The 27894-nt window shown below is 49.1% G+C and overlaps 1 protein-coding gene and 1 long non-coding RNA gene across 2 annotated transcripts; both read right to left on the reverse strand.

Moving 5' to 3' along the window:
• Positions 1-2733: 2733 nt before the first annotated feature.
• LOC132385366 (uncharacterized) lies at positions 2734-4669 on the reverse strand. Its single transcript, XR_009509165.1, has 3 exons — positions 4566-4669; positions 3631-3676; positions 2734-3447 (listed from the first exon to the last, which is right to left on the reverse strand). It is a non-coding gene; the product is annotated as an uncharacterized LOC132385366 (long non-coding RNA).
• A 10821-nt stretch (positions 4670-15490) lies between these two features.
• LOC132385341 (uncharacterized) lies at positions 15491-26638 on the reverse strand. The gene is made up of 7 exons (XM_059957380.1): positions 26550-26638; positions 25872-26024; positions 23393-23439; positions 21298-21543; positions 20341-20487; positions 18047-18089; positions 15491-17888 (listed from the first exon to the last, which is right to left on the reverse strand). The coding sequence occupies exons 2-7, from the start codon at positions 25955-25957 to the stop codon at positions 17729-17731; spliced, it is 729 nt and encodes a 242-aa protein (XP_059813363.1). The 5' UTR covers positions 25958-26024; positions 26550-26638; the 3' UTR covers positions 15491-17728.
• Between the last annotated feature and the right edge of the window lie 1256 nt (positions 26639-27894).

The following is a 27894-nucleotide window of genomic DNA, read 5'->3' on the forward strand; positions in this document are numbered from 1 at the left end:
AGTATATCTTAGTATTTGGAATACATCTGTCCCACACCTTCCTGATTTTCCCTAGAAACTCGCACCATTGCTGCTCTACTGTCATCCCCGCCAGCATATTCCAGTTTACTCTGGCCAACTCCTCTCTCATGCCCCTGTGATTTCCCTTAATCCACAGTAATACTGCTATGTCAGACCTTACTTTCTCCCTGTCAACTTTCAAGTTTAACTCAATGATATTGCACTCCTCAGGGCTCTTATATCTTAAGCTCCCTTATCACCCCCGGTTGGTTACATAACACTCAATCCAGGATAGCTGATCCCCTAGTAGGCTCAATGACAAACTGGTTTAAAAAGCCGTCTCATAGGCATTCAACAAACACACTCTCCTGGGATCCATTTCCAACCTGATTTTCCTAATTGATCTGCATGTTGAAATCTCGCATGACTGACATAACATTGCCACTTTGAGATGCCTTTTCTATTTCTCGTTGTAATCCACAACCTCGCTGCTTTTGGGAGGCCTGGCACCAGGGTTCTTTTACCGTTCCAGTTTCTTATATCAACCTACAAAAATTCAACTACTTCCAATCCTATCTCTCATCTTTCTATGAATTTGATGCCTAATTTCCTATCCCTCCGATGCAACATGTGACCTTGGACATTCAGCTCCCAACTACAACAATCCTTCAGCCATGATTCAGTGATGGCCACAACGTCATAGCCGATAATCTGTCATACTGCAACAAGATGATTCACCTTATTTCTTATACCACACGCATTTAGATTAAACACCTTGAGACCGTATTTACCGACTCTGTATCCCCAATTATTTGATACTCAACTTGTTGGCTGCAACTAAGGCCCATCACCTGCCTGCCCTTCCTGACAATCTGACAGCACATTAACTTTCTTTTTCTGTTCTATCCTGCGTCCCTTTACACTGGTTTCCAATCCCCTGCCAAAATTAGTTTCATCCTCAGCAACAGCTCCAACACACCTGACTGCGAGAACATTGGTTCCCCTCGGATTCAGGTGCAGCCCGTCACTTTTGAACAGGTCATGCCTCCCCTAGAAGAGATCCCAAATATCCAAGAACCCGAAGCCCTGCCCCCTGCACCAGCTTCTCAGCCACGCTGCTTTCGGATTTCTGTTGGGATTGTTCCCCAAGCAGCTCCCTATTCCATCTGTCCCTCCCCAGTGATATCCGTGCAAGCAGAACCAGTACAACACCTGTCCCTACACCTCCTCCTTCACTACCATTCAGGGCCCCGATCAGTCAGTGAGCAAGAGTGCCTTCGGCTCCGTCTGCGAGGAGAGCAGTCGGTCTTCAGGGTGGGGTTTCAGTCACCACGGGAACCACTTCGCGAAGCACCTATGCTCTGTCCCCCAGCAGAAACGTGATCTCCCAGTGGCCATCCCATTCCGATATGTTAATCCGTGGCCTCCTCTACTGTCTTGATGAGGCCACACTCAGTTTGGAGGAACACCACCAATCATCCCCTTTTCCCTCACTCACCTCATCTCCTTACCTACCATGGCCTGCCTCTGGTGCTTCACCCCCTTTTTCTTTCTTCCAGGGCCTTCTGTTCTCTCCAGTTGGACTCCCCCTTCTCGAGCCCTGTGTCTCTTTTCCCAATCAACTTCCCAGCTCTTTACGTTATCCCCCCTCATCCTGGTTTCAGCTTCCCTCTCCTCCTCCTCCACATATTCAATCTACTCATCATTTTTTCCTCCAGTTCTGCCAAAGGTTCAGCCCAAAATGCCGACTTTTTTCCATAGATGCTGCCTGTCCTGTCGAGTTCCTGCAGCATTTTGTCTATGTTGCTCTGAAGAACCATTTTGTCTTTAAAATTAATATGAAATTATACACTGTGTTGTTATGTTTATTTTGTCTAAATGCAAACAAGGCCACAGCAGCCACTTTATTCTGATCAACATGCAAACATCGATTTTGCAGGCTTTAATGCATTGAGTTGCTGCCAAATGATTGTCTGGTTAGATATTTGCATTCATCAGGTGTAGGTAAACGTGGCCACTGAGTGCAAATTCATCACTCACTGAAGTACAAATTGAAGTAAATATAACAAAAATTTAAATTATAAATCATAATTAGAAAATAGAAAAGGGAAAGTAAGGTAGTGCAAGTCGGGTCCGGATATTTGGAAGGTACGGCCCAGATCCGGGTCAGGATCTGTTCAGCAGTCTTATCACAGTTGGAAAGAAGCTGTTCCCAAATCTGGCCGTACGAATCTTCAAGCTCCTGAACCTTCTCCCGGAGGGAAGAGGGACAAAAAGTGTGTTGGCAGGGTGGGCCGTGTCCTTGATTATCCTGGCAGCTCTGCTCCGACAGCGTGCGGTGTAAAGTGAGTCCAAGGATGGAAGATTGGTTTGTGTGATGTGCTGGGCTATGTTCACGATCTTCTGCAGCTTCTTCCGGTCTTGGACAGGACAACGTCCATACCAGGTTGTGATGCACCCTAGAAGAATGCTTTCTACGGTGCATCTATAAAAATTAGTGAGGGTTTTAGGGGACAGGCCAAATATCTTCAGCTTTCTCAGGAAGTAAAGGCAATGGTGGGCCTTCTTGGCAGTGGACTCTGCTTGGTTAGACCAAGTCATGTCATTTGTGATATTCACCCCGAGGAACAAGCTTTTGACCTGTTCCACCTGTGCACCACCGATGTAGATGCGGTCGTGCAGTCCGCTACTCCTGAAGTCAACAACCAATTCCTGACATTGAGGGATAGGTTATTGTCTTCGCACCATGCCACCAGGTTCTTAAATTCCTCTCTGTACTCAGACTCATCATTACCCAAGATATGGCCTACAATTGTTGTGTCATCAGCAAACTTATATATTGAGTCCGATGAAAACTTGGCTACACAATCGTGGGTGTACAGTGAGTACAGCAGGGGGCTGAGTAAACAGCCTTGTGGGGCACCAGTGCTCAGAGTGATTGTAGAGGAGAGCTTGTCCCCTATCTTTACAGCCTGGGTCCTGTCTGTGAGGAAGTTGAAGATCCAGCTGCAGATCTGAGTGCTGAGATCCAGGTTCTGGAGCTTAGGAATCAATTAGATAGATTAGATATTTGCATTGATCGGGTGTAGGTAGAAGTGGCCACTAAGTGCAAATTTATCACTCAACTCCTCTTGCCATTTAAGGAGCAGCTCGTATCTGCTGCCTATTGTTGGTAACTGGTTTACGATTGTCACAAATACCAAGACACAGATCACGCGTTCATCTTCTTGGGTCCCAGACGTTTGGTGATGGCGGGACAGACGTTGTCCTTGAGTCTGGTTGGACCAGTTTGAACTGTTTGTATCTTCTGCTGACGGGCAGTGGAAGAGGAGAGAATGTATAAGTGCCAAGGGTCCTGAATTCTGGGGATAGTGGGATCTCACTGTGCGTAGACAGCCCACAATGTTCTGTGTGGTCCAACCTTCTCACGAGCCACACATTCCGCACCTGCATGTAGAACAGAAGGCCGTAAGGAGAGTCTGATCACAGGGTGACACGGGCAGGGAGTGGAGCTGAGGTGGGGAGGGGATTCACAGCTGGAGGGCAACTGAAGAACGGAAGGGGTACAGCGAAGCCACCAATGGGGAGGTCTGGAATAGAGACTCTCCAGGAATGGATGAGGTCACTTACCAGAGAAAGAGAAGCACGGCCACAGGCACACAGACTGCCACCGTCACTGGGGAAGAGAAATACTATAATCAGAGCAAATCGACCAGAAATGTACAGTATAGATGTGGAATAGTCTGTTTACACCCACACCTCACCGCGCGGTTCCATCTATTCCATTGCGCACTGGGGATTGGGATCTATGGAACTGGGGGGGGGGGGGTTCTTGCTGATGTTGTTTGTTGCTCCTTCTGTTCTGATTTGTATATTTACTGCAGACACCAGAATGTGTGCTGACAATCGCAGGCTGCCCCCGCACCTCCTTCGGCTCTTAGTCGTTAACACAAAGGATGCATTTCACCGTATGTTTCAATGTACATGGAACAAACACAGAGAATACAAATTCTCCCGCCCTATCCCACTGCATTTTGCATCAAGAAATATACCCATCCCCTTATATGTCAAGTACATGTTTTGTACGCAGTGGCACAGGTAGACAGGTCCGCTGGCCTTCAGCAATCAGGAGATTTACAATATTGATTACCCTGCTATTGGACAGATGCCATTCAGCTGTAGAGAGAGCCGAGGGGATTTGACGATGTTGCCCAAGGGACTGAGCTATTGAGAGAGGCTGAACATTGGGGTTTTATTCACAGTAGTGTTGGAGACTGAGAGAGGTGCATAAAATTTGAGGGATGTAAATAAGGTGAATACATTCTTCCTAACCCTGAGTTGTGGAATCAAGGAAACGGGGGTTTAAGATGAGAGGAAACATTTAAAATGGAGCACAGGGTTGAGAAAAATCAGCCGCTGTTCAAATGGCAGCACAGACTCAATGGGCTGAATGGCCTTATGCTGCTCCTCTGCCCTCTGTTGTCAAACTGCCCAGCACGGCAATGGGGAAAAGAGCAGGAGGAGGGGAGAGACCCGCTCACTTCTGGGAGTCATTTAAACCTCACCTCGAATTCCCATCAGCACATTAAAGTCCCACGATTCTGCTCTTTTGGAACTGTCCGTCCTAGTGGACACAATCTCAGAATTCGTCACCGGTGGGGAGGTGGACGTCCCGTCTGCCACTGTCTCCTGTCTGAGACTCTCCGAACCTGTCGAACATGATGGGAACACCTCAGTGCTGAGCTGCTCTCCCCAGTTCCCCAAGTCTTTTGGGCCAAAGTGCCTGTTCCAAGTCCAGAGTGTCCCTCGTGGCACGGAGAGAATGTACATCAGAATGGAGTATCAGACCCTCCCTCTCCCATCAGCACTTACCCGATGTGTTGTAGACCTCACAATAGACAGTGTGAGGGATACCCTGGGTGTAGTTCAGGGTGACACCGCCAGCTACCACCCTGGCCTGGCTGGCGATCCGACAGTGGAGTTCGTTGCCTTTGCCTCTGGTGCAGTTATCCCGGAACTGTCGGAGGTTGTGAAGCCGCAGGATCTGGGACCTGGACATGGTGCAGGGACAGCTGAGGGAGATGGGTTTTTCAATGAACTTACAGGGGCCGTGATCACCTGCCGGGAGAGGAGTGTCAGGGTTAGTGGGTTCAGAGGGAGGTCATCCTCCCCTTCATAGAGTGGTTCCTCATACACTGCCCCATCACAGCCCCAGGGTCAGACAAACAATGAATCTCTCCCTCCCCCTACCGTCTCATAATACCATACTGGAACCAGATACAAGGTGAAATTCCCTCTACAATGTCGCATCGCCCACTCCATGGGTCAGATGAAATGCAGTTCCCTGCAGACTGTCCCATCACAGGGATCAGACACAGAATGATTCTCACTCAACCGTGGACACAGAATCTCCCTCTATGCTACGTTGTACTTACGAGCAGCAGATCCGACCGTGAACAACAACAGACAGATTGCGATGGACCTGAGGAGAAAGATAGGTCGAGGTGAGGAGTGAACTCTGCAGAATGTGATCCCACCTCAGACTAGAATTGTCAACAGCGGTCAGTTTAGTCATGAACAGCTGGAACTGTCCAGCCAGTAGCCTGATTTTAAATGTTCCTTTGGGATTGGATTTAATGGAAAATCATGGCCAAATCGGGGTCAGTCAGGCTGTTCTTGTGTGGTGTCAGTTGCGTGATTTTGACTCGATTTTGTTTTTTGACAAGGTGGAGGGTGACTGATGGAGTATGGACAGTAGTTATTATCTACATGGATTTTAGCAAGGCCTTTGACAAAGTCCCTGATGGGAAGCTCATCCAGTTTAAGGGGCGCGGGATGGAGAGTGAATCGGCTGTTTGGATTTAGAACTGGCTTGCCTACATCAGACAGAAGGTAGTGGTTGAGGGGATGTGTTGTGACTGGACGTATTTGACCAGTGGTGTTGAGCAGGGATCCATACTGGGACCTCAGCTGAATGAAACTGGATGTATGGGTCAATATCCTTGGGGACGATGGTCGATGGAATCCAGTCCAGGCAAGTGTGCGTTATTGGGTGTTTGTGAGATCATATTTAAAGGACCAGTGCATGTTAATGGCCAGACCTTGCTGAAATCCGTGTCGGCAGCATCTGCGCACTCGCCCCCTATCGCGTGCGCTCACAGGCATTTCAAACGTGATCTCGCTGTGCAGAAACACCGGCTTTCTGCTTCTAGTCATTCCTTGTCAACGTTCAATGAAACCATACCTTGATGCTGTTTTATCCCCCACTTGTTCAAACCCTTCAACCTATGTTCGTGACACTTCTCACGCTCTGAATTTTTTCAATGATTTTAAGTTCCCTGGCTCCCACCGCCTTATTTTCACCATGGACGTCCAGTCCCTATATACCTCCATCCCCCACCAGGAAGGTCTCAAAGCTCTGCACTTCTTTTTCGATTCCAGACCTAATCAGTTCCCCTCTACCACCACTCTCCTCCGTCTAGCGGAATTAGGCCTCACTCTCAATAATTTCTCCTTTGGCTCCTCTCACTTCCTCCAAATCAAGGGTGTAGCCATGGGCACCTGCATGAGTCCCAGCTATGACAGCCTTTTTGTTGGCTTTGTGGAACAGTCCATGTTCCAAGTCTATACGGGTATCCGTCCCCCTCTTTTCCTTCGCTACATTGACGACTGCATTGGTGCTGCTTCCTGCACGCATGCTGAGCTCGTTAACTTCATTAACTTTGCCTCCAACTTTCAAATTTACCTGGTCCATTTCTGACACCTCCCTCCCCTTTCTTGGGCTTTCTGTTTCTGTCTTGGGAGATGGCTTATCTACTGATAAGCCTATGGTCTCCCATAGCTACCTAGACTATTCCTCTTCCCACCCTGTCTCTTGCAAAAATGCTATCCCCTTCTCACAATTCCTCCGTCTCCGCCGCATCTGCTCTCAGGATGAGGCTTTTCATTCCAGGACAAAGGAGATGTCTTCCTTTTTTAAACAAAGGGGCTTCCCTTCGTCCACTATCAACTCTGCTCTCAAATGCATCTCTCCCATTTCACGCACATCTGCTCTCACTCCATCCTCCCGCCACCCCACTCGGGATAGGGGTCCCCTTGTCCTCACCTACCACCCCACCAGCCTCTGGGTCCAACATATAGTTCTCCATAACTTCCGCCACCTCTAACAGGATCCCACCACCAAGCACATCTTTCCCTTTCTGCTTTCCACAGGGATCACTCCCTATGCGACTCCTTTATCCATTTGTCGCCCCCATCCCTTACCACCGATCTCCCTCCTGGCACTTATCCTTGTAAGTGGAACCTGCCCTTACACTTCCTCCCTCACCACCATTCAGAGCCCCACCTGTGAGTTGGCTGGTGTGGTATACTGCGTCCGGTGCTCCCGGTGTGGCCTTCTAAATATTGGTGAGACCCAACGCAGACTGGGAGACCGTTTCACTGAACACCTGCGCTCTGTCTGCCAGAGAAAGCAGGATCACCCAGTGGCCACACATTTTAATTCTACGTCCCATTCCCACTCTGATATGTCTGTCCATGGCCTCCTCTACTGTCAAGATGAAGCCACACTCAGGTTGGAGGAACAACACCTTATATACTGGCTGGGTAGCCTCCAACCTGATGGCATGAACATTGATTTCTCTAACTTCTGTTAATGCCCCGCCTCCCCTTCTTGCCGCATCCTTGATTTATTTATTATTTCCTTTTTTCCTCTCTCTCTCACGACTTGCCTACTTTCCATCTTCCTCTGGGCTCCCCTCCCCCTTTCTTGCTCCCTAGGCCTCTGGTCCCATGATCCTCCCAACAGAGATCTTCTCCATCTCTGTATCCCTTTTGCCAATCAACTTACCAGCTCTTAGCTTCATCCCACTTCCTCCTGTCTTCTATCACTTCGGATCTCCCCCTCCCCATACCAGTTTCAAATCTCTTACTATCTCTTCTTTCAATTAATCCTGACAAAGGGTCTCAAACCGAAACGTCAACTGTACTTCTTCCTATAGATGCTGCCTGACCTTCTGCGTTCCCCCAGCATTTTGTGTGTGTTGATTCAATGAAACTTCCTGTGACCCAAACCTGGTTGGGCCTCACGGGGAGTGTCCTCTCCACGCCCACAGTGCACACGGGCTTTTCAAACACGAGCTTCGTGGCCAGAAACGTCAACAGCGCTTCTCCCTATAGAAGCTGCCTGGCCTGCTGTGTTCCACCAGCACTTTGTGTGTGTTGATTGAATTTCCACCATCTGCAGATTTCCTCGTGTTTGCCTTTTCAAACACAATCTCGCTCTGCGGGAACACCGGCATTCTCATTCTGGCCCCCGCCAGCTCCTTGATGCAATTCATGTGATCCCACCCCCACCACCGCTTTACATTAGAATCAGGTTTCTTTATAAAGGTGATATCTGTTGTTTTGCACAACGGTACAGTGTGATGGCTTAGAAATCTATAAATGATATGGTGTTGTGATCCAATAACAAACAAGAGAAATTCTGCAGATGTTGGAAATCCAAGCAACACATACAAAATGCTCAGGGAACTCAGCAGGCCTGGCAGCATCTATAGAAAATATCATAGTCAAAATGTCGGGCCGAAATCCTTCAGTAGGTCCTGTTTACCCAATTTGTGCCTGTGACTTTTCATGCCCTAACCAATCAGAGTTTTAAATATCTCAATGACTTGACCTCCAGCCAGCCCAGACAGTCTCTTTCCATCCCCTTCCAGAAGTTAGAGATACAGAAATGTGACATCACGTACCACCAGACTCAAAGACAGCTTCTGCCCTTCTCTCTTCAGACTGTTGTGTGGTTCCTCAGTGCAGTAGATTGACTCGGTCTCATTATGATCGGCACTTTATCGTTTGCCTGCACTGCACTTGCTCTGTTCTGCTCCCTGTCATTATTTTACCCTGTTCTATTGTGTAATGATCTGATCTGCATGAACAGTGGGCAGGACAAGCTTTTCACTGTCTCGGTACACATGACATAATGAACCAGTGCTGATTTCTAATATGATGAAGGCATTCAGGAACCTCTTAGAAACTAATGTGATTGGGCAGAGAATGGAGGGATTTGGACCATGTGTAGCCAGGAGGGTCCGTTCAGTTATGGGGTTCATTACTGGTTTAATTGATTTGACAAAGTATTTTGGGCCACAGTGCCTGTTTGTGTGCTGAACTGTTCTAAGTCTGGAAACCAGAGTCTCCCTCTAGTGGCACGGAGAGAATGTACATCAGAATGGTGGCAGTCTGGAGTATCAGACCCTCACGGTACTTCCTCTCCCCTTGGCACTTACCCGACGTGTTGTAGATCTCACAGTAGATGGTGCCAGGGATAACCCGTGGTGTAGTTCAGGGTGAGACCAGCAGCTTCCATCCTGGACTGGCTGGCGATCTGACAGTAGTGCCAGTATCCTGGAACATTTGGAGCTTGTGAAGCCCCAGGCTCTGCTCAGCAACTGGGAGCCAGGATATTGGGCAGGGACAGGTGAGGGAGCTGGTGTTTGGAATGAAATTACAGGTGCCCTGATGACCTATCGGGAGAGGACCATTAAATGCTGCTGATATATTAACGCTGTCATCTCCAGGGTCATTCCTGTGATCCTCATCTGGACTCTGTGACAGATCGCCGTTTATTGGGTATTCGTAACAAAACAAAATCAGTTTAGTCCACTGTAAGGAAAGGGGAGAATGAAGAACAAATGACGGAAAATGAACAAAGATGTATTACGGGAAAGTTACGAGCGTGGATAGAGCATTGGCTCTTGGGTGGAGGCAAAGAGTGGGAATTAAGGCTGCCGGTCTCCAGTGATCTGCACCAGTCAGTTTTGGGACCACTTCTCTGTACGTTGTATGTAAATAATCTGGATGACGAAATTGCTGATTTTTGTGCCCTCGCTTGCCAATGTTGGGTGGAGGGGCAGATGGAATTGAGGTAGCAGGGAGACTGCAGAAGAGCTGCACTGATTCACAGAATGGGCAAAGGAATTACTGTTTTCTAAATGGGGAGAGAATTCAAAAATCGGAGATTTTGCTGATATTGGAGATGGATCATTATAATTATCCCCGTAAGTAAAGGCTTGTCTTAGGAGGAGCGTTTGACGGCTCTGGGCTTGTACTCGCTGGAATTTAGAAGAATGAGGAGGATCTCATTGAATTCTATCAAATGTTGAAAGGCCAAGATAGAGTGGATGTGGAGAGGATGGAACCTGCAGTGAGGGAGTCTGGGACCAGAGGACACACCCTGAGATGCTCATGTTTAATGGAGATCTGGAGGAACTTCCTCAGCCATACAGTGATGAATCTGTGGAATTTATTGCCGCAGGTGGCTGTAGAGGCCAGGGTGTATTTAAGGTGGAGGTTCACAGATTATTGATAAGTCAGGACATGAAAGGTTACGGGAAGAAGGCAAGTTAATGGAGTTGAGAGGGAAACGGATCAACCACCATCAAATGGTGGCGCAGACGTGATGGACCGAATGGCCTAATTGGTTCCTCTGTCTTATGGTCTAAGTCGCCTTGCTCACCACGCCCTCTCCTCATTACTGCTGTGAGGGAGGAGGTAGCAGAGCCTGAGGACGGACACTCATCATGGACAGAACAGTAGCATAATGGGTAGCAGGTCACTATTACAGAGCCAGTGACCCGGGTTCGATTCCCACCACCGTCTGTAAGGAGATGTATGTTCTCCCCGTCTCCGCACGGGATCCGATGGGTGCTCAGGTTTCTGGTCTCCTCCCAGCTTCCAAAAGGGACAGATTTGTCTGGAGTAATACACAGTGCAGGTTTCTCCAGTTGGAAGGGCCTGTGACTGTGCTTTATATCTAAATAAAAATTTAAAAAATACCTTTTCAGTACAACTTCCAGTTTACCATCAGATTTCTGAATAGTCTGTGAAGCTGTGGTCTACCTCACTATTTTCCTCCTTTCTCCTGGTTATATCCCGCTTTGTTGACTGTCCCTGTCAATCCAAATCCCCAATCAACCAGTCCCGATAATACCTTTTCATAACTTGTCCACCACTGATGTCGACTCACTGGCCTATAATTTCCTGGATTATTCTCAGAGTCTTCCTTAAACAGCAGAGCAACAGTAGCCATTCTCCAGTCATCTGGTACCTCATCTGCTCTAAATATCTCTGCCAGGGCCCCTGCAATTTTTGCACTTGCTTTCCAAAGGGACACCTTGTCAGGCCCTGGGGATCTGTCCACCCTGACTTGCCTCAGGACAACAAACCCCTCCTCCTCTGTAATGAGTACAGATTCCACGGGCTCGATGCTGCTTTGCCTCTCTTCCATCGACTCTGTCCACCTCCTGACTGAATTCATATGCCACACGTCCATTTAACATCTCCCCTCATTGCTTTTGACTCCACACTGATTACCATTCTGATCTTCCAGAGGGCAAATTTTCTGCCTTGCAATCATTTTGCTCCTTCACCTTGTCTGCTGGAGCAAGCTCATGCCTTCTTTTAGCAACCTGATTTCTTCTTTAATGTTCTTCTGCATTTCTCCTACTCAACTACCTATCTGCGATGCACCTCCTTTTTTTCCTCAACCAGGACAGCAATATCTCTCAAAGCAAGCTTCCCTAAACCTGTTAACCTTGCCTTTTATTCTGACCAGCAGATACAAGCTTTGTCCTCTGAAAAGACCTCCCACTTATGAAGTTACCTTTGCCAGAAAACATCATGTCCGAATCCACACTTGCTAGATCCCTTCTGATACATCCAAGTTGCCCTTTCTCCAATTTAGAATGCCAATCCCAGGACCAGAGTTACCCTTTTCCATAATTACCTTGAAACTAATGACATTGTGATCACTGGGTACAAAGTATTCCCCTGCACAAACACGTGTTTTACTTCTCTGAGTTAAACTCCATCTGTAGTTGCTTGATTCAGTTTCCCAGGTCATCTGGAACTCACTATAATGTGAGATAACACTCTTCACTGCCCACTACCTCACCAATTTTGGTGATATGTGCAAAGTTATTTGAACAGGATGAGGGTGTCTGTAGATTGGGTGTTTGTAAACCTGTGACGTATGGTATCATAAGCAAAAATGAGGAAATCTGCAGAAGCTGGAAATTCAAACAACACACACAAAATGCTGGTGGAACACAGCAGGCCAGGCAGCATCTATAAGGAGAAGCACTGTCCACGTTTTGGGCCGAGACCCTTCGTCGGGACTAACTGAACTGACTAACTGAAAGGAAACTAAATGGACGTTTTGCATATGAATTGAGTCAGGACATGGACAGAGTCAATGCAAGAGAGGCAGTTAGTCCTGACGAAGGGTCTCGGCCTGAAACGTCGACAGCGCTTCTCCCTATAGATGCTGCCTGGCCTGCTGCGTTCCACCAGCATTTTGCGTGTGTTGCACATATGGTCTCATGTCTCATGTTATTTGAACAGGATGAGGATGTCTGTAGATTGGGTGCTTGTAAACTTGTGACGTATGGTCTCCTGTCTGTTCTCACTCCCTAACTGTTTCCAATCATTCTGTGAGCTTGTCTGCACCTTCTCCCTGTGGTTACCCCAGTTTTAGCCCATCAGAGACATCCTCCACCCCCACTCCCCCCTGCAGTTCCACAAGCAGAATTTACAATTTACCTGCTTCTCCATTTTGATAATTGCTTTATTATTCTCACTTGTACTGAGGAACAGTGAGGAACTTTAATTTGTGTCCTGTCCTGTCCTGAAAGATCAAGCCTACATCAGCACATCAGTGCAGTGCAAATGGGAAACGGAATGCGCAATACTGTTAGAGTTACAGAGAAAATCGGGTGCAGGTAAACAATCAGGGCCACAATGTTCTCATTGGAAGATCGGGAAGTCACAAGACTCATACCACAGCTCCCACAGTTGCTGCCTGACCTGCTGAATGTTCCCATTATTTCCGGATTACATTTCCAATCTCCATCCCCCACTCCCTCACTCTGGGCGGAACACTTTAATATAACCATAATATATTGCCATTAATACAAGTTAACTACAATAAATATTTACAACACTGATCCCTCTCACACAGGGAGGGATAGTTGGTGTTCACATCCCAGAAAGCAGACTTTGCCATTCCCACATCCAATCCTTTGAGAGATGTGTGGAAAGGTAGGAATTACTCCCATGGGATTGTGGATTGTGTGAAAAGCCTAGGCTTACTATCTGCAGTTGAATGCCTGGAAGCCAGGTTTTACATAACTGACCCATGGGTGCCCATGCACCTAGGGGTCCAGAGTTTCCCCCATACATCGGATGCCTGGTAGACAAACAACCATCAATTCCAAACGGGAATTGGTTGGCCTGGAATGTCACAGAACTATACAGGCCCTTCAGATCCTCCTTGCACAGGAGAATTCAACACCCTCCCATGAGTTTTTTTAAGGAGGTGACTATAATGATTGGCAACAACAGTGAGGTAGATGTTATGTGCATACAGTTTGATCAGATCTTTGACAGGGAGAGCTGGTTCATGGGCTCTTGACGTCTGAGGTAAGCTGGTTAATTGGATCCAACATTAACTGGTGATCAGAAGTTGAAGGTAGAATTGGGAGGTTGCTTTTCTGATTGATGTCTGTTCCTCTGTGATGTATCAAAGGGTGACTCGTGTGATATGATAACAACTGAGTTGTGAATGGTGAAGATATAATTGGCAGGTTTGTGGCAAAGACAATGTTGATGGTCCTGTGGATGGGAGGAAAGTTGGCTTGGATACAGATCGGAGGGAAAGTTGTGCAGGGAGAGGCAGATGGAGTTGAATGCAAAGGAGGGCAAGGTGATGTGTTGTGCCGTGATGGAATGGTAGAGTAGACTCAATGGGCCGAGTGGCCTAATCCTGTCCCTATGTATGATGGTCCAAGTGTAAAAGTGGACTGGCTCCTAGTCTAATGTATGAGAGATATTGGGGTGCAGATCCAAAGCTCGCTGACTGTGGATATGGTGGTTAAAAGGCTAAACTGGTAAACTCGTTGATAATTTAGTTTATTATTCACACATTTCCGAGGTACAATGAAAGTTTTTCTTCGGCACGTCCGTATGAATCATTTCACTACAGCAAGGCAGAACAGGACAACTTGGCACGTGTGCGTGTGTGACGTCCCCTCTGAGTGTTACTATCTATGTGTGTCTCTGTGTCTGTGCATGAAGGGGAAAGGGTGTTTGGGGGCAAAAGGAGTCTGTGTGGGAGGTGGGGTGGTGAGATGGGTTTGGGGTGTCAGTGATGGGAGAGGGAGAGGAGAATGTCAGGTATGTGGGATCCCAGCCTGTAACCTACTCCCAGCAATCTGTTATTCTGTATATAAACCCCCCAATCCCCTGGATTAGACCCCAGCCTGTAACCTACTCCCAGCGATCTGTTATTCAGTATATAAACACCCTAAGCCCTTGAATTAGACCCCAGCCTGTAACCCACTCCCAGCGATCTGTTATTCAGTATATAAACACCCTAAGCCCTTGAATTAGACCCCAGCCTGTAACCCACTCCCAGCGATCTGTTATTCTGTACATAAACCCCCCAATCCCTGGATTAGACCCCAGCTTGTAACCCACTCCCACAATCTGTTATTCTATAAATAAACCCCTGAACCCCTCGATTAGACCCCAGAAGGTAACCCATTACTGCTGTGTGTGGGGGCACTCCCACACCAGATTCCACCTATGTTGCAGGTGCATTCTCCTGCTCCATCCCTCTGTGTTACTCCCTCCATATGATACAAACAGCTCCCTCACCACCTTCCAAGAGCTGATGTGGCCCCTGAGGCTGGGGGTCCCAGTCACTCCATTATGAAGTTGAGGGGTCATTGAGCCCTGGGAGATGACCAACCCCTGGATTAGATGCTGATTTCTAACCCACACCTGATGATGGGTTATTAAACACACTCCCACAGATCTGTCATTCTTTATCTACAACCCTGAACCACCGGATTATATTTCAGCCTGGAGCTCACTCCCGGGGGATCTGGGGTGTTCCCCAGCCACCATGCCTCTGCCCTCGTACTTCTGGCCTGAGAGAGACTGGAGCGAGACACTGTGGGAGTAGCCGGGCGGGTGCCTTCTGTCGGCAGTCTGCACTGCAGCCACTGTGGAGGGAGGGGACGATTAGAATGAGTGCGGGGTGCTGATCGATCGGGCAGCTCTGTCCCAGACAGTGCTGTGCTTCGAGGATTGTTGGAACTGAAAGTGGACAGTGCTGTGTCACACTCTGATTTATTCTGAACCTGCAGCAGTGCACGAACGGCATTGAGACAAGATTATTCTGATTTTGAGACTGGAGAGAATTGTCGATGGCAATCTGCCTTTTATACTTTTATTAATAGGAAAATAGTGAATACATGTCAATAATCAGCAGGACATTCCTCTTCCTTAAAAAGTGCATATTTATTGTTATAAATTAATCAATGATAAACTCTGCTGAAAATTACAATGGCAAACGAGAGAGTTCTCTTTAGAACATTACTCCCCTTTTTGCCCCCCCCCCCCCCCAATACACTGGATGCCTGGGAGAACCGTCATTTCCAACCCGGAATAGATTGGCCTGGAACGTCCACACAAGAGAATTCTCTTTGGAACATTACTCCCCTTTTTGCCCCCCCCAATACACTGGATGCCTGGGAGAACCGTCATTTCCAACCCGGAATAGATTGGCCTGGAACGTCCACACAAGAGAATTCTCTTTGGAAAATCACTCCCCTTTTTGGCACAAGTGATCAAAAAGGTTCACCACCCCTCATTTCCACCATTGCCTGATTCTATTCCCAATCTCTTTGCACAGTAACTAACTCCAGGCTGAACACTTTAATAACGTATTGTCATAAATACAAGAATAATTTATAACCATAAATACTGAAATTAATATTTATAACACTGATCTCTCTCACACCAGGGGTAGCTTCTGTTCACATCCCAGAAAACTACATCCGTTATTCCCACAGATTTGGGAAAGAGGCAGGAATTACTTCCAGGAGATCCCGGACTGTGTGCAAATCCCACACCTGGGCTTGCTGAGCTGAGCCAGAGGTGCATACCCACCCAGGGGTCTGCAGATTCCCTTATACATGGCACACCTGGGAGATGTGCAATTTACAAGGGACGATCGTGGATCCGACTGGCCTTTGGCTGGGAAAGTCACAGAAGTTCCCAGATACAGGCACTTCAGCTCATCTTTGTAGAGTTAATTCCTGTCCATCTAATTTGCCTGAGCTTTTTAAGGTGGTAAGGTTTTTTAAGGCAGGGGGTTATATGGGAGGCAGGGTTTGAGGGTTGGCACAACCTTGTGGGCCAATGGGCCTGTAAAGTGCTGTATTATTCTATGTTCTACGTAAATAAAAGGATCAATAAGGGGAGTGAGGTAGATGTTATCTACGTACACTTTAGTAAAATCTTTGATTATGGAGGACTGGTCTGGAAGGCACGTGGAGTCCAAAGTGAGCCAGATAATTGGATCCAACATGGCTGCTGATCAGAGTTTGAATGTTGTGGTGGGCGGATTCTTGTCTGATTAATGTCTGACCTGTGGTTTACCACAGGGTACCAAATGTGTGATTTGTTACCAACTGATTTGTGAAGGTTGCAGGTATGATTGGCAGGTTTGTGCTAAGACTTTGGTGGTGTTGTGGAGGGTTGGGAAGGTTATCAAGAAATCACCTTCATTGTCCAACAGAACTACCAGGATGAACGATATCTTTCAGTTTGCTGGCAGCTTCCCTGAGTCAGGGGGATCACAGATGGAGTGTTTTCAAATGGAAATGTTTACTCCGTGTCTCCCCCCCACAGATGCTGTCTAACCAGCTGAGTGATTCCACCATTTCCTGATTACATTTCCAATCTCCATTCCCCACTCCCTCACTCTGGGCCGAACACTTCAATATAAAAATAATATATTGTCATAAATACAAGATAACTACAATAAATATTTACAACACTGATCCCTCTCTCAGCAGGCAGGGCTAGTTGGTGTTCACATCCCAGAAAACTGACTTCATCCTTCCCACATCTAATTCCTTAAGAGGTGTGGGAAAGGCAGGAATTAGTCGCATGAGATTTTGAACTGTGTGAAATGCCTGTACTTCGTGTACACAGTCCAATGCCAGGGTTTACATAGGTGACCCAGGGATGCACGTACACCCAGGGGTCTAGTGTCCCCCCCCACCCCCCATACATTGGGCGCCTGGGAGAACCATCAAATCTAACCCAGAATAGGTTTGGCTGGAATGTCACAGAACTATACAGCACAGATAAAGGTCCTTCAGCTCATCTTTCCACAGGGGAATTCCTCCCCTCTGCAAGTGTTTTTTTGAGGAGGTAACTATAAGAATTGACAAGGTTGGCTAGGATACAGATCGGATGGAAAATTGGGTCGATAGAGACAGATGGAGTTTAATACCAATGGGGACAAGGTGATGTATACTGGGATGTCAAATTCTGGTAGAACATCCAGAGTTTATGATGGGACACCGGGGGTGTGGAACGGAGAGTCAGTGGGATACAATTCCAGAGACCCCTGAAAGCAACTACACCATGGGACAGGATGCTGAAGAAGTTGTACAGTGCAGTTCCCTTCTGAGATCAGGGGATGGAATGGAAAAGCTGGGATGTTATGTTAGAACTTGACAAGATACTGGTCAGACTGCACTGGGATCACTGTGTACAGTTCAGTTGACAGCACTACAGGAAGGCTGGGGTCACATTGGAGGGAGAGCCGAGGAGATACACTATGATGTTGTTGGGATCGGGTGGTGGGGGTTTAGTCATGTGGAGTGATTGGACGGGTTGGAGCAGATTCCTCTGGAGTGTCGGAAGCTGAGGGGAGACCTGATGGATGTGCTGCTTGAGGTATCAACACTGCTGACAGTGGGATCTCCCTGTGCGTCTCCATCTCGACCGATCTTCTCCCGCGTTGCCACCTGGAGGTACAACAGAGGGGAAGGTCACTGAGAGTCTGTTCACTGAGCAACAGAGATGGGTCACGGAGGCGGTGAGCGATGTGGGGCACTGGAGGGACAGTGAGTGAGTTGAGAGAACTGAACACTAGGATTCCCCAAGAAGCAACGAGGTCACTTACCGCAGAATGAGCACCAGGACACCAATTAAGACTACCAGCACCACTGTAGAATGGAAATGTTACAATTAGACTGGTTTGACCAGAAGCATACTCAATCGAAATGGGAAAGTCTGATACCCATCCTCCTCCCCACTCCCATGTCTGCATCAGCATCCACACCCATCCCGGCCGTACCTCCATCCATCCCATATTCCCACTTACTCCCCATCTTCACTGCCTTTTGTATCTCTCCATCTTGTCTCTAAATTGCAAGTACAGGGTTCTGTAAACATGGTGTCACCGGTAGACGGGATGGTGAAGAAGGTGTTTGACACACTGGCCTTCATCAGTCCAGGCACAGAGCACAGAAGCTGGAACATTACATTGCAGTTGTACAAGACACTGGTGAGGGTTCGTTTGGAATATTGTGTTTCTAGTTACTTTGAATGAAAGGTGCCACTCCGGAGGTCAGTCCAGAAGTTCACAATAACTACTGGGAATGAAAGTGTTAACAAATGAGAAGTGTTTGATGTTTCTAGGCCTGTATTTGCTGGAGTTCAGAATGATGAGGGAAGGGGGTCTCATTGAAGCCTCCTGGATACAGAAAGTCCTGGGACGCAGGGAGGACCTTCCCATCAGCAGGAGATTCCAGAATCCAGGAAACAGTGACAGGATAAAGGGACACACACAAAATGCTGGAGGAGCACAGCATCTATGGAAAAGAGTAAACAGTCAACGTTTCAGACCGAGACCCTTTATCAGGAATAGTTTACTCTTTTCCATAGATGCTGCCTGGCCTGCTGAGTTCTACCAGCATTTTGTGTGTGTTGCTTCGATTTCCTCTTGTTTGTGACAGGATAAAGGGAAGTTACTTTGGAAATCAGATGAGTAATTTCACCATTCTGAAAGTGTTGAATTTATGAATTGAGACAAAATCATTAGATGGACAAAGTAGCCACTGAGTGTATGTACATGGTCTCTGCTGCTGTCACACATCCACTTCAAGGTTTGACATCTCATGTGTTCAGAGATGCTCTTCTGTGCATCACTTGCAATGTGTAGCTTTTTGACTTACTGTCACCCTCATGTTGGCTTGAACCAGTCTGGCCATTCTCTTCCGACCTCTCTCATTAAAGCATTTTCACCCACAGAACTTTGCTCACTGGATTTTTTTTTTGTTTTGTGTTTTCACATATTCTGTGTAAACCCTGAATAATGCTGTGTGAAAATGCCAGGTGATCAGCAGTTTCTGAGATACTCAAACACCCTGTCTGGCAACAATCAGTCCACACTTTCTACCAAAGTACATGACCATACACTTCCCTACACCGTGTTCCATCTGCAACCTTCTTTGCACATTCTCCTAATCTGTCCAAGACCTTCCACACACTTCTTGTTTCCTCAACACTACCTACCCCTCCACTTATCTTCACATCATCCAAACCTGGCCACAAAGCAATCAATTCCCTCAAGCTAATTATTGATATACGAGAAAAGAAGTGGTCCCAACATCAAAACTTATGGAACACCACTACTGACTGGCAGCCAAGCAGAAAAGGTCTCCCTTTATCCCCCCCCCCCCATAATTCTTTGCTTCCTGCCAGTCAGCCAATCTTCTACCCATATCAGAGCCTTTCCTGTAATACCATGAATTTTTATCTTGTTTAACAGCCTCTTGTGTGGCAGCTTATCAAAGGCCTTCTGAAAATCCACTGACAACACCCACTGACTCTCCTTTGTCGATTCTGCCTGTTATTTCCTCAAAGAATTCCATCAAGATTTCCTCTGAAGGAAACCATGCTGACTTTGGCCTATTTTATCACGTGCCTGCAAGTATCCAGAAACCTCATCCTGAACCTTCCCAACCAATGAAGTCGGGATAACGGAATGATCATTCCCAATGCCTCAGTGTCTTCAGAACCCTGGTGTATCGTCCATGGTCCAGGTGACATATCTACCTGCAGACCTTCCAGCTTCCCCGTCACATTCTCATTAGAAATAGCAACACTCACTTCTGCACCAACACTCTCAGATTTTTGGCATACTGCTGGTGTCTTACACACTGAAAATGCATGCAAAATACTTGATTTGATTGGCAATTTATTTGCCCCCCATTACTACTTCTCCAGCCTAATTTTCCATTGGTGCAATATCCACTCTTGTTTCTCGTGAAGGTGGGAGGATGGGACTGAGAGAAAAAAAAATCAGCTGTGCTAGAATGGATCAGAGGATTCAATGGGCTGAATGGCCACATTCTGCTTCTACATCCTAGAACAGCTCACTTCAGTCTTCAGGAATGGAAGGGGAAGGCTCACCTGGAATTACTATCGACACACGCACCCTCGTAGTGGTGTCCTCCACCTCTCTTCTGTCTGTCCTGGTGGTCACTGGCTTCCGAGATGTCACCTTTGGTGGCGTAGACAACTGGTCTACTGGTGTCCTCTGCCTGGGACACTCCATGCCTGCAAAACACAGCGGGTACCCCTCAGAGTCCTTAGATCTGCGTGTGATTCTCTGAGGTTGGACGAGTCCTGTGAGGAGGAGTGGTGAGCTCGGTGCAAAGGGAGCAAGGGGTGAGCCTGTCCACCAGAGCTGGTCTGTCCCAGGACCCAGAGTCACAATCACACACCGGGGAAACATGCACCTTGGGGCACAAACCAACAGAGCCAGTCCCATTGGCTTGCATTTGTTCCGAAACCTTTCCCATCCATGTACCTTTCTGAGCAACTTAAAAGTTGTTATTGTACCTTCATCAAACACTTATTTTGGCTGCTCATTCCAGGTATTGACCACCTGGGTGAAAATGCTGCTTAAAACTCTGCATAACCCGGGAAGAAAGGCCATGTATATTCACCACATCCATGCCCCTCGTCATGATAAATAGATACAGAGATAGACAGAAGACAGCCACATCATTTACCCCATTGTCGAGATATCTAATACTAGAGGGCAGACATTTAACCAAAATTGGTAACTTTTAATAAAATTTTTGGAAATCGCAGTTAGTGATGGACTGCTGGAATATGCTGCCAAGGGTGATGGGGAAAGCAGATACAATATAAGGGTTAAAGTGTCTTTAAATAGACACATGAATGTATGGTGAATGGACGGATATGGACATTGTGCAGACGCATTTAATTAAGAGTTCTAATTTCAAGAGGGAGCACAGAATGGCTTTCATGGATGGGAGATGGGAGACAGGGGAATCACGGATATTAAACTATCGGAATAGTGAGATCCCGGAGTGTCGGACCCTCTCCCCCAGCACCTACCTGACGTGCTGATCTCACAGTAGATGGTGCGGGGGATAACCCAGCTGTAGTTCAGGACAACGCGGTCAGCATCCACTCTGGCCTGGGTGGCGTTTTGACAGCAGAGTCCGTTCCCCTCCCCTCTCGAGCAATTGTCTCGAAAGACTCCTGCAAGGTTGTGAAGGTGCAGGCTCTGTGCACCAGAGGGTAAACAGGGGCAGCTGAAGGAGCTGGTGTTGGGAATGAGATCGCAGGTGCCCTGCTGACCTGTTGGGAGAAATATGTTCCTGGACAATGGGGCCGGGGGAGGGGGAAGGACGTCAACACCCTTAACTCCCCACATCCCATCACACACCCCCGGGGTCAGACACAGAGTGAAGCTCCCCCCACACCGTCCCATCACACACTCCCGGGGTCAGACACAGAGTGAAGCTCCCTCTACACAGTCCCATCACACACTCCCGGGGTCAGACACAGAGTGAAGCTCCCCCCACACCGTCCCATCACACACTCCCGGGGTCAGACACAGAGTGAAGCTCCCTCCACACCATCCCATCACACACTCCCGGGGTCAGACACAGAGTGAAGCTCCCTCCACACCGTCCCATCACACACTCCCAGGGTCAGACACAGAGTGAAACTCCCTCCACACCATCCCATCACACACTCCCGGGGTCAGACACAGAGTGAAACTCCCTCCACACCGTCCCATCACACACTGCCGGGGTCAGACACAGAGTGAAACTCCCTCCACACCGTCCCATCACACACTGCCGGGGTCAGACACAGAGTGAAACTCCCTCCACACCATCCCATCACACACTGCCGGGGTCAGACACAGAGTGAAACTCCCTCCACACCGTCCCATCGCACACTCCCGGGGTCAGACACAGAGTGAAGCTCCCTCCACACCGTCCCATCGCACACTCCCGGGGTCAGACACAGAGTGAAGCTCCCTCCACACCGTCCCATCGCACACTCCCGGGGTCAGACACAGAGTGAAGCTCCCTCCACACCGTCCCATCGCACACTCCCGGGGTCAGACACACAGTGAAGCTCCCTCCACACCGTCCCATCACACACTCCCGGGGTCAGACACAGAGTGAAGCTCCCTCCACACCGTCCCATCACACACTCCCGGGGTCAGACACAGAGTGAAGCTCCCTCCACACCGTCCCATCACACACTCCCAGGGTCAGACACAGAGTGAAGCTCCCTCCACACCATCCCATCACACACTCCCGGGGTCAGACACAGAGTGAAGCTCCCCCCACACCGTCCCATCACACACTCCCGGGGTCAGACACAGAGTGAAGCTCCCTCTACACAGTCCCTTCACACACTCCCGGGGTCAGACACAGAGTGAAGCTCCCTCCACACCATCCCATCACACACTCCCGGGGTCAGACACAGAGTGAAGCTCGCTCCACACCATCCCATCACACACTCCCGGGGTCAGACACAGAGTGAAGCTCCCTCCACACCGTCCCATCACACACTCCCGGGGTCAGACGCAGAGTGAAACTCACTGCACACCGTCCCATCACACACTCCCGGGGTCAGACACAGAGTGAAACTCACTGCACACCGTCCCATCACACACTCCCGGGGTCAGACGCAGAGTGAAACTCCCTCACACCGTCCCATCACACACTCCCCGGGTCAGACACACAGTGAAGCTCCCCCCACACCGTCCCATCACACACTCCCGGGGTCAGACACAGAGTGAAACTCACTGCACACCGTCCCATCACACACTCCCGGGGTCAGACGCAGAGTGAAACTCCCTCACACCGTCCCATCACACACTCCCCGGGTCAGACACAGAGTGAAGCTCCCTCCACACCGTCCCATCACACACTCCTGGGGTCAGACACAGAGTGAAGCTCCCCCCACACCGTCCCATCTCACACTCCCGGGGTCGGTCACAGAGTGAAACTCCCTCCACACCGTCCCATCACACACTCCCGGGGTCAGACACAGAGTGAAACTCCCTCCACACCGTCCCATCACACACTCCCGGGGTTAGACACAGGGTGAAGCTCCCCACCGTCCCATCACACTCTCCCGGGGTCAGACACAGAGTGAAACTCACTGCACACTAGGGTAAACTTACCAAGAACAGATCCGACTGTCATCACCAAGACAGAGACTGCGAGGGACCTGCGGAGGGAGAAAGGTTGAGGTCAGGAGTGAGCCGTGGAATCGGACCAGACCTGTCCAGGTGCGGGTTCAGGGCGGCAGGTCCGGTCACCCCCTCCCAGGATATTTCACAGCTCCTGTCCCTCACCCACTGAACATGCAGAAAACACAGAAAATCCTTCAGGAAACAGACACAGCAAAGAGCTAGGAGATAAAGACGTAAAATTCTTGAGAGAACACAGTCAGTCAGACAGCAGTTCGGCTGCCTGAGGCTAATCAGTCAGTGGCTCGTCGATGAAGGCGAGCTCTCAGCCAGACTGCCTCAATCTAGACAGTCATCCGGAACCCTGCCCTCCCAAAACGTCTCTTTCTCTCACTCTCCCTCTCTCCGTCTCTATCCCTCCCTCTCTCTCCCTCTCTATTTCCCCATCCTTCTCCCTCTCCCTCCCCCCCCCCCCAGTTGACTGCCTTTCAATTTCTCTCTCTCTCCACAATCGGAGCACAGACAGACAAATGAATATCTCCTCGCGCAAAAGCGACTCCGTGCCCTTCACTTCTATTACTACATCTTCTCTCCAGTAGCAAAGCGCCGGGTCCGACAAATACCTCTCAGACGCTCTCTCCATACCCCGTCACCGATTCTGTTGTCTGCCTCTCAATTTCGCTCCCTCTCTCTCTCTCACTTTCCACAGTCGCCGCGCCGACTGACGAACCCTTCTCTCTACGTCCATGCCGGACGGGCTCAGCCCCGTATAATTCTACAGTATTACTCTCTCGCCCTCCCAAAACCTCCCCTATCTCTCCCTCGCCCTATGTGTCCCCTTCTCTCTCCCTAACTCTCGCTCCCTCTCCCTCCCTTCCTCTCCTTCCTTCTCACTCCCTCTGTCCCTCTCGCTACCCCTGCCTCTCCTCTCAATCTCTCTCCCTCTTCCTTACTTCCTCCTATCCCTCCCCCTCCCTCTCTCTCTCCCTCTGTCACTCCTTCTTTCCACCCCTCTCCCTCCCTCCACTGCCGCTCTCACTCCACCTCTCCCTCCCCTCTCTCTCGCCCTCTCTCACCCTGACTCTCCATGCCCCAACACCCCTCACTGTCTCTCTCCCTCTTTTCTCCCTTTCTTTCCCTCGCTGCCCCCTTCCCCTTTCTCTCTGTGAGTGTGTCTGTGGGTTGTGTGTTTGGTGTGTGAGTGTCTGTAGGTTGTGTGTTTGGTGTGTGAGGGTTTCTGTAGGTTATGTGTTTGGTGTGTGAGGGTTTCTGTAGGTGTGTTTGGTGTCTGTAGGTTGTGTATTTGGTGTCTGTGGGTTTCTGTAGGTGTGTTTGGTGTCTGTAGATTGTGTGTTTGGTGTCTTGAGTTTCTGTAGGTGTGATTGGTGTCTGTAGGTTGTGTGTTTGGTGTGTGATTGGTGTCTGTAGGTTGTGTGTTTGGTGTGTGAGGGTTTCTGTAGGTTGGGTGTAGGTTGTGTGTTTGGTGTGTGAGGGTTTCTGTAGGTTATGTGTTTGGTGTGTGAGGGTTTCTGTAGGTTGGGTGTTTAGTGTGTGAGGGTTTCTGTAGGTTGGGTGTAGGTTGTGTGTTTGGTGTGTGAGGGTGTCTGTAGGTTGGGTGTTTGGTGTGTGAGGGTTTCTGTAGGTTATGTGTTTGGTGTGTGAGGGTGTCTGTAGGTTGGGTGTTTGGTGTGTGAGGGTTTCTGTAGGTTGGGTGTTTGGTGTCTGTAGATTGGGTGTAGGTTGTGTGGTGTCTGTAGGTTGTGTGTTTGGTGTGTGAGGGTTTCTGTAGGTTGTGTGTTTGGTGTCTGTAGGTTGTGTGTTTGGTGTGTGAGGGTTTCTGTAGGTTGGGTGTAGGTTGTGTGTTTGGTGTGTGAGGGTTTCTGTAGGTTGGGTGTTTGGTGTCTGTAGGTTGTGTGTTTGGTGTGTGAGGGTTTCTGTAGGTTGTGTGTTTGGTGTGTGAGGGTTTCTGTAGGTTGTGTGTTTGGTGTGTGAGGGTGTCTGTAGGTTGGGTGTTTGGTGTCTGCAGGTTGGGTGTTTGGTGTCTAGGTTGGGTGTAGGTTGTGTGTTTGGTGTCTGTAGGTTGTGTGTTTGGTGTGTGAGGGTTTCTGTAGGTTGGGTGTTTGGTGTCTGTCGGTTGGGTGTAGGTTGTGTGTTTGGTGTGTGAGGGTGTCTGTAGGTTGGGTGTTTGGTGTGTGAGGGTTTCTGTAGGTTGGGTGTTTGGTGTCTGTAGGTTGGGTGTGGTATGTGAGGACAGGACAGAATTAGAGTGTTTTCTTAGGAGTGAAGGGGGCTGGGAAGCTCAGTTTTTTTTAAATAATCAGGGGTGTTGGTAAATCACAGAATATTCCCCTGGGTGGGGTGGGAGTAGAAAATGGACTGCAACACTGTCTGGTATGGGGGGTGGGGGGGCTACTGCACAGAGAGTTGTGAATCTAGACGGCTCCATCTGGGGTGCAAGCCTACAACTTACCAAGACATTTTCAAGGAAAGGCAGCGTCCATTATTAAGAAGCTCAGGATTTCTCGCACAGTCCAAAGATGTAGATAAATAGATCATTATAAATTGTCCTGTTATTCGGCGATGGTTGAATAGGTGGATTACTGAGAGTGCGGCTGAGTTGTATCTTGAAATAAATAAAAATTAAACAATATTTACCATCCTCATTACCTTCATAAATCTGTCACCCTTTCCCCGCATTCCTCTCTGACCCTTCTCACTTTACTACTACCTCTGACCTCCTGACCCTTTCCACCTCCCTACTCACTCTCTGCCATCCTCTGTGCTACCTCCACTCCTCTTGTGGCCTCGCCTGCCTCTCCCCCTCCCTCTCTGACCACCCCCTCTCCCCCTCCCTCTCTGACCACCCCCTCTCCCCCTCCCTGACCACCCCCTCTCCCCCTCCCTGACCACCCCCTCTCCCCCTCCCTGACCACCCCCTCTCCCCCTCCCTCTCTGACCACCCCCTCTCCCCTCACTGCTTTAGTGGCATGAGCATCGGACTTCAAGGCCAGAGGCTTTCCATCCGGAAAAACAGACAATTGCTAAGGAAACTGCAAGCTAACTCCAGACTGTCTTTCCTTAATCTCCGGGCCCGCCTCCAGATCTCTCTCTGGCAGTATCAACATCCTTTCCACCTCATTTCCCCTACCCTTTCGCTGTGGCCAATTCATAGATCGCACACTGCAGGTCAGTCCTGGTTCCGAAGTTATTCCCGCTGAGAAACTGAAATACGAACCTGAGGCCGAACCACCATTGGTAGGAAGCGTAAGATGGGCGGGGCTTGCGTGGACAGCCAATAAGGAGCCGGAACCGGAGGGGCGGGGATTATTATGGCGCGAAAATAACAGCGTGGGGAAGTTTCATCTTGTTAGAAGGTGAAGACTCAGGACTCTGCAATCCTGCGCCGAATGGAGATAACAGATGGCTCTGTGTGTCCAGGAATCCCGGAGAGCGTTCATGCCGGAATTCCTGAAAGGCTGGGGGAGCTCAGTGGGAACGGCAGTGACTGGAGGCAGAGGGGACTCTCTACGTTCCGGGTCAGACCCTCCCAGTGGGTCAAGTTGAAGGGATGCGAGATGGAATTTCTGCTGTGTATGTGAGAGAGGCTCGTCCCCCAGTGAGGTTCTGTGAGAACGAGAGACTCCATCCCGGTGACGGACTGGTCTCGGCCCGAAACGTCGACAGCGCTTCTCCTTATAGATGCTGCCTGGCCTGCTGTGTTGTTTGACGGACTGTCTGTGGTTCTTTCTGCGACGAATGCCTCCCGCCTGCGGAGCTGGCGTTCAGCTGTAGCTCCGCTCGCTGGCGTTCAGCTGTAGCTCCGCTCGCTGTCCCATCTCGGAATTACAGCGGCTTCACCCTCTGCGTTGGAACAGCAACTGCGGAAAATGTCTCCCGGCTGAGAGAAAAAATGACGGGTTGCAAATCCGACCCCGGGCTTTAGGGCCGGTAAGCGAGGGGAGTGCACATTGTCATCCCACTACAGGTACATGACCATGGATTGGAGGGGGCGGGAGTGGGGAACGTTCAGAAGGAAGGAAAACGGGAGCCGTGTGATCGGTGCAACCAGCGGAGGCTGGGGTTGGGCCGGCATGATGAGCGGTCAGAATCCCCGTCAGCAAGGCGGAACCCCGGGGGTGAATTACCCCGGAGCTGAGACAGTAATAAGCTGAGGGTTTTTGTCTGTTGGCTGCGCATTAGTGTAACCCCCTGGGTCGCCTCAGGCTGGCTCAGCTCGTTTCGTCTAGGCCCAGGGGGAGCAGCCTTCGGCCCCGCCAAACTGGGTAATCAGCTGGTGTGGATGCTGTGTGATGTCCCCGCCTCGCCCAAAAACAGACAGTACACCATATGCGATTAAATTACAATTTATAAAGGTTACTATAACTAAGTGATTAATAACGATACAGTATATATGAAAAAAATAAAGAAAACGCGCCAAACTTATCAAAGTCCAAACCACTTCGTGCACAACCGTTGGAGCTCAATTACTGAAG

The sequence above is a fragment of the Hypanus sabinus genome (genome assembly GCF_030144855.1).
Source record: "Hypanus sabinus isolate sHypSab1 chromosome 1 unlocalized genomic scaffold, sHypSab1.hap1 SUPER_1_unloc_1, whole genome shotgun sequence".
NCBI lineage: Eukaryota > Metazoa > Chordata > Chondrichthyes > Myliobatiformes > Dasyatidae > Hypanus > Hypanus sabinus.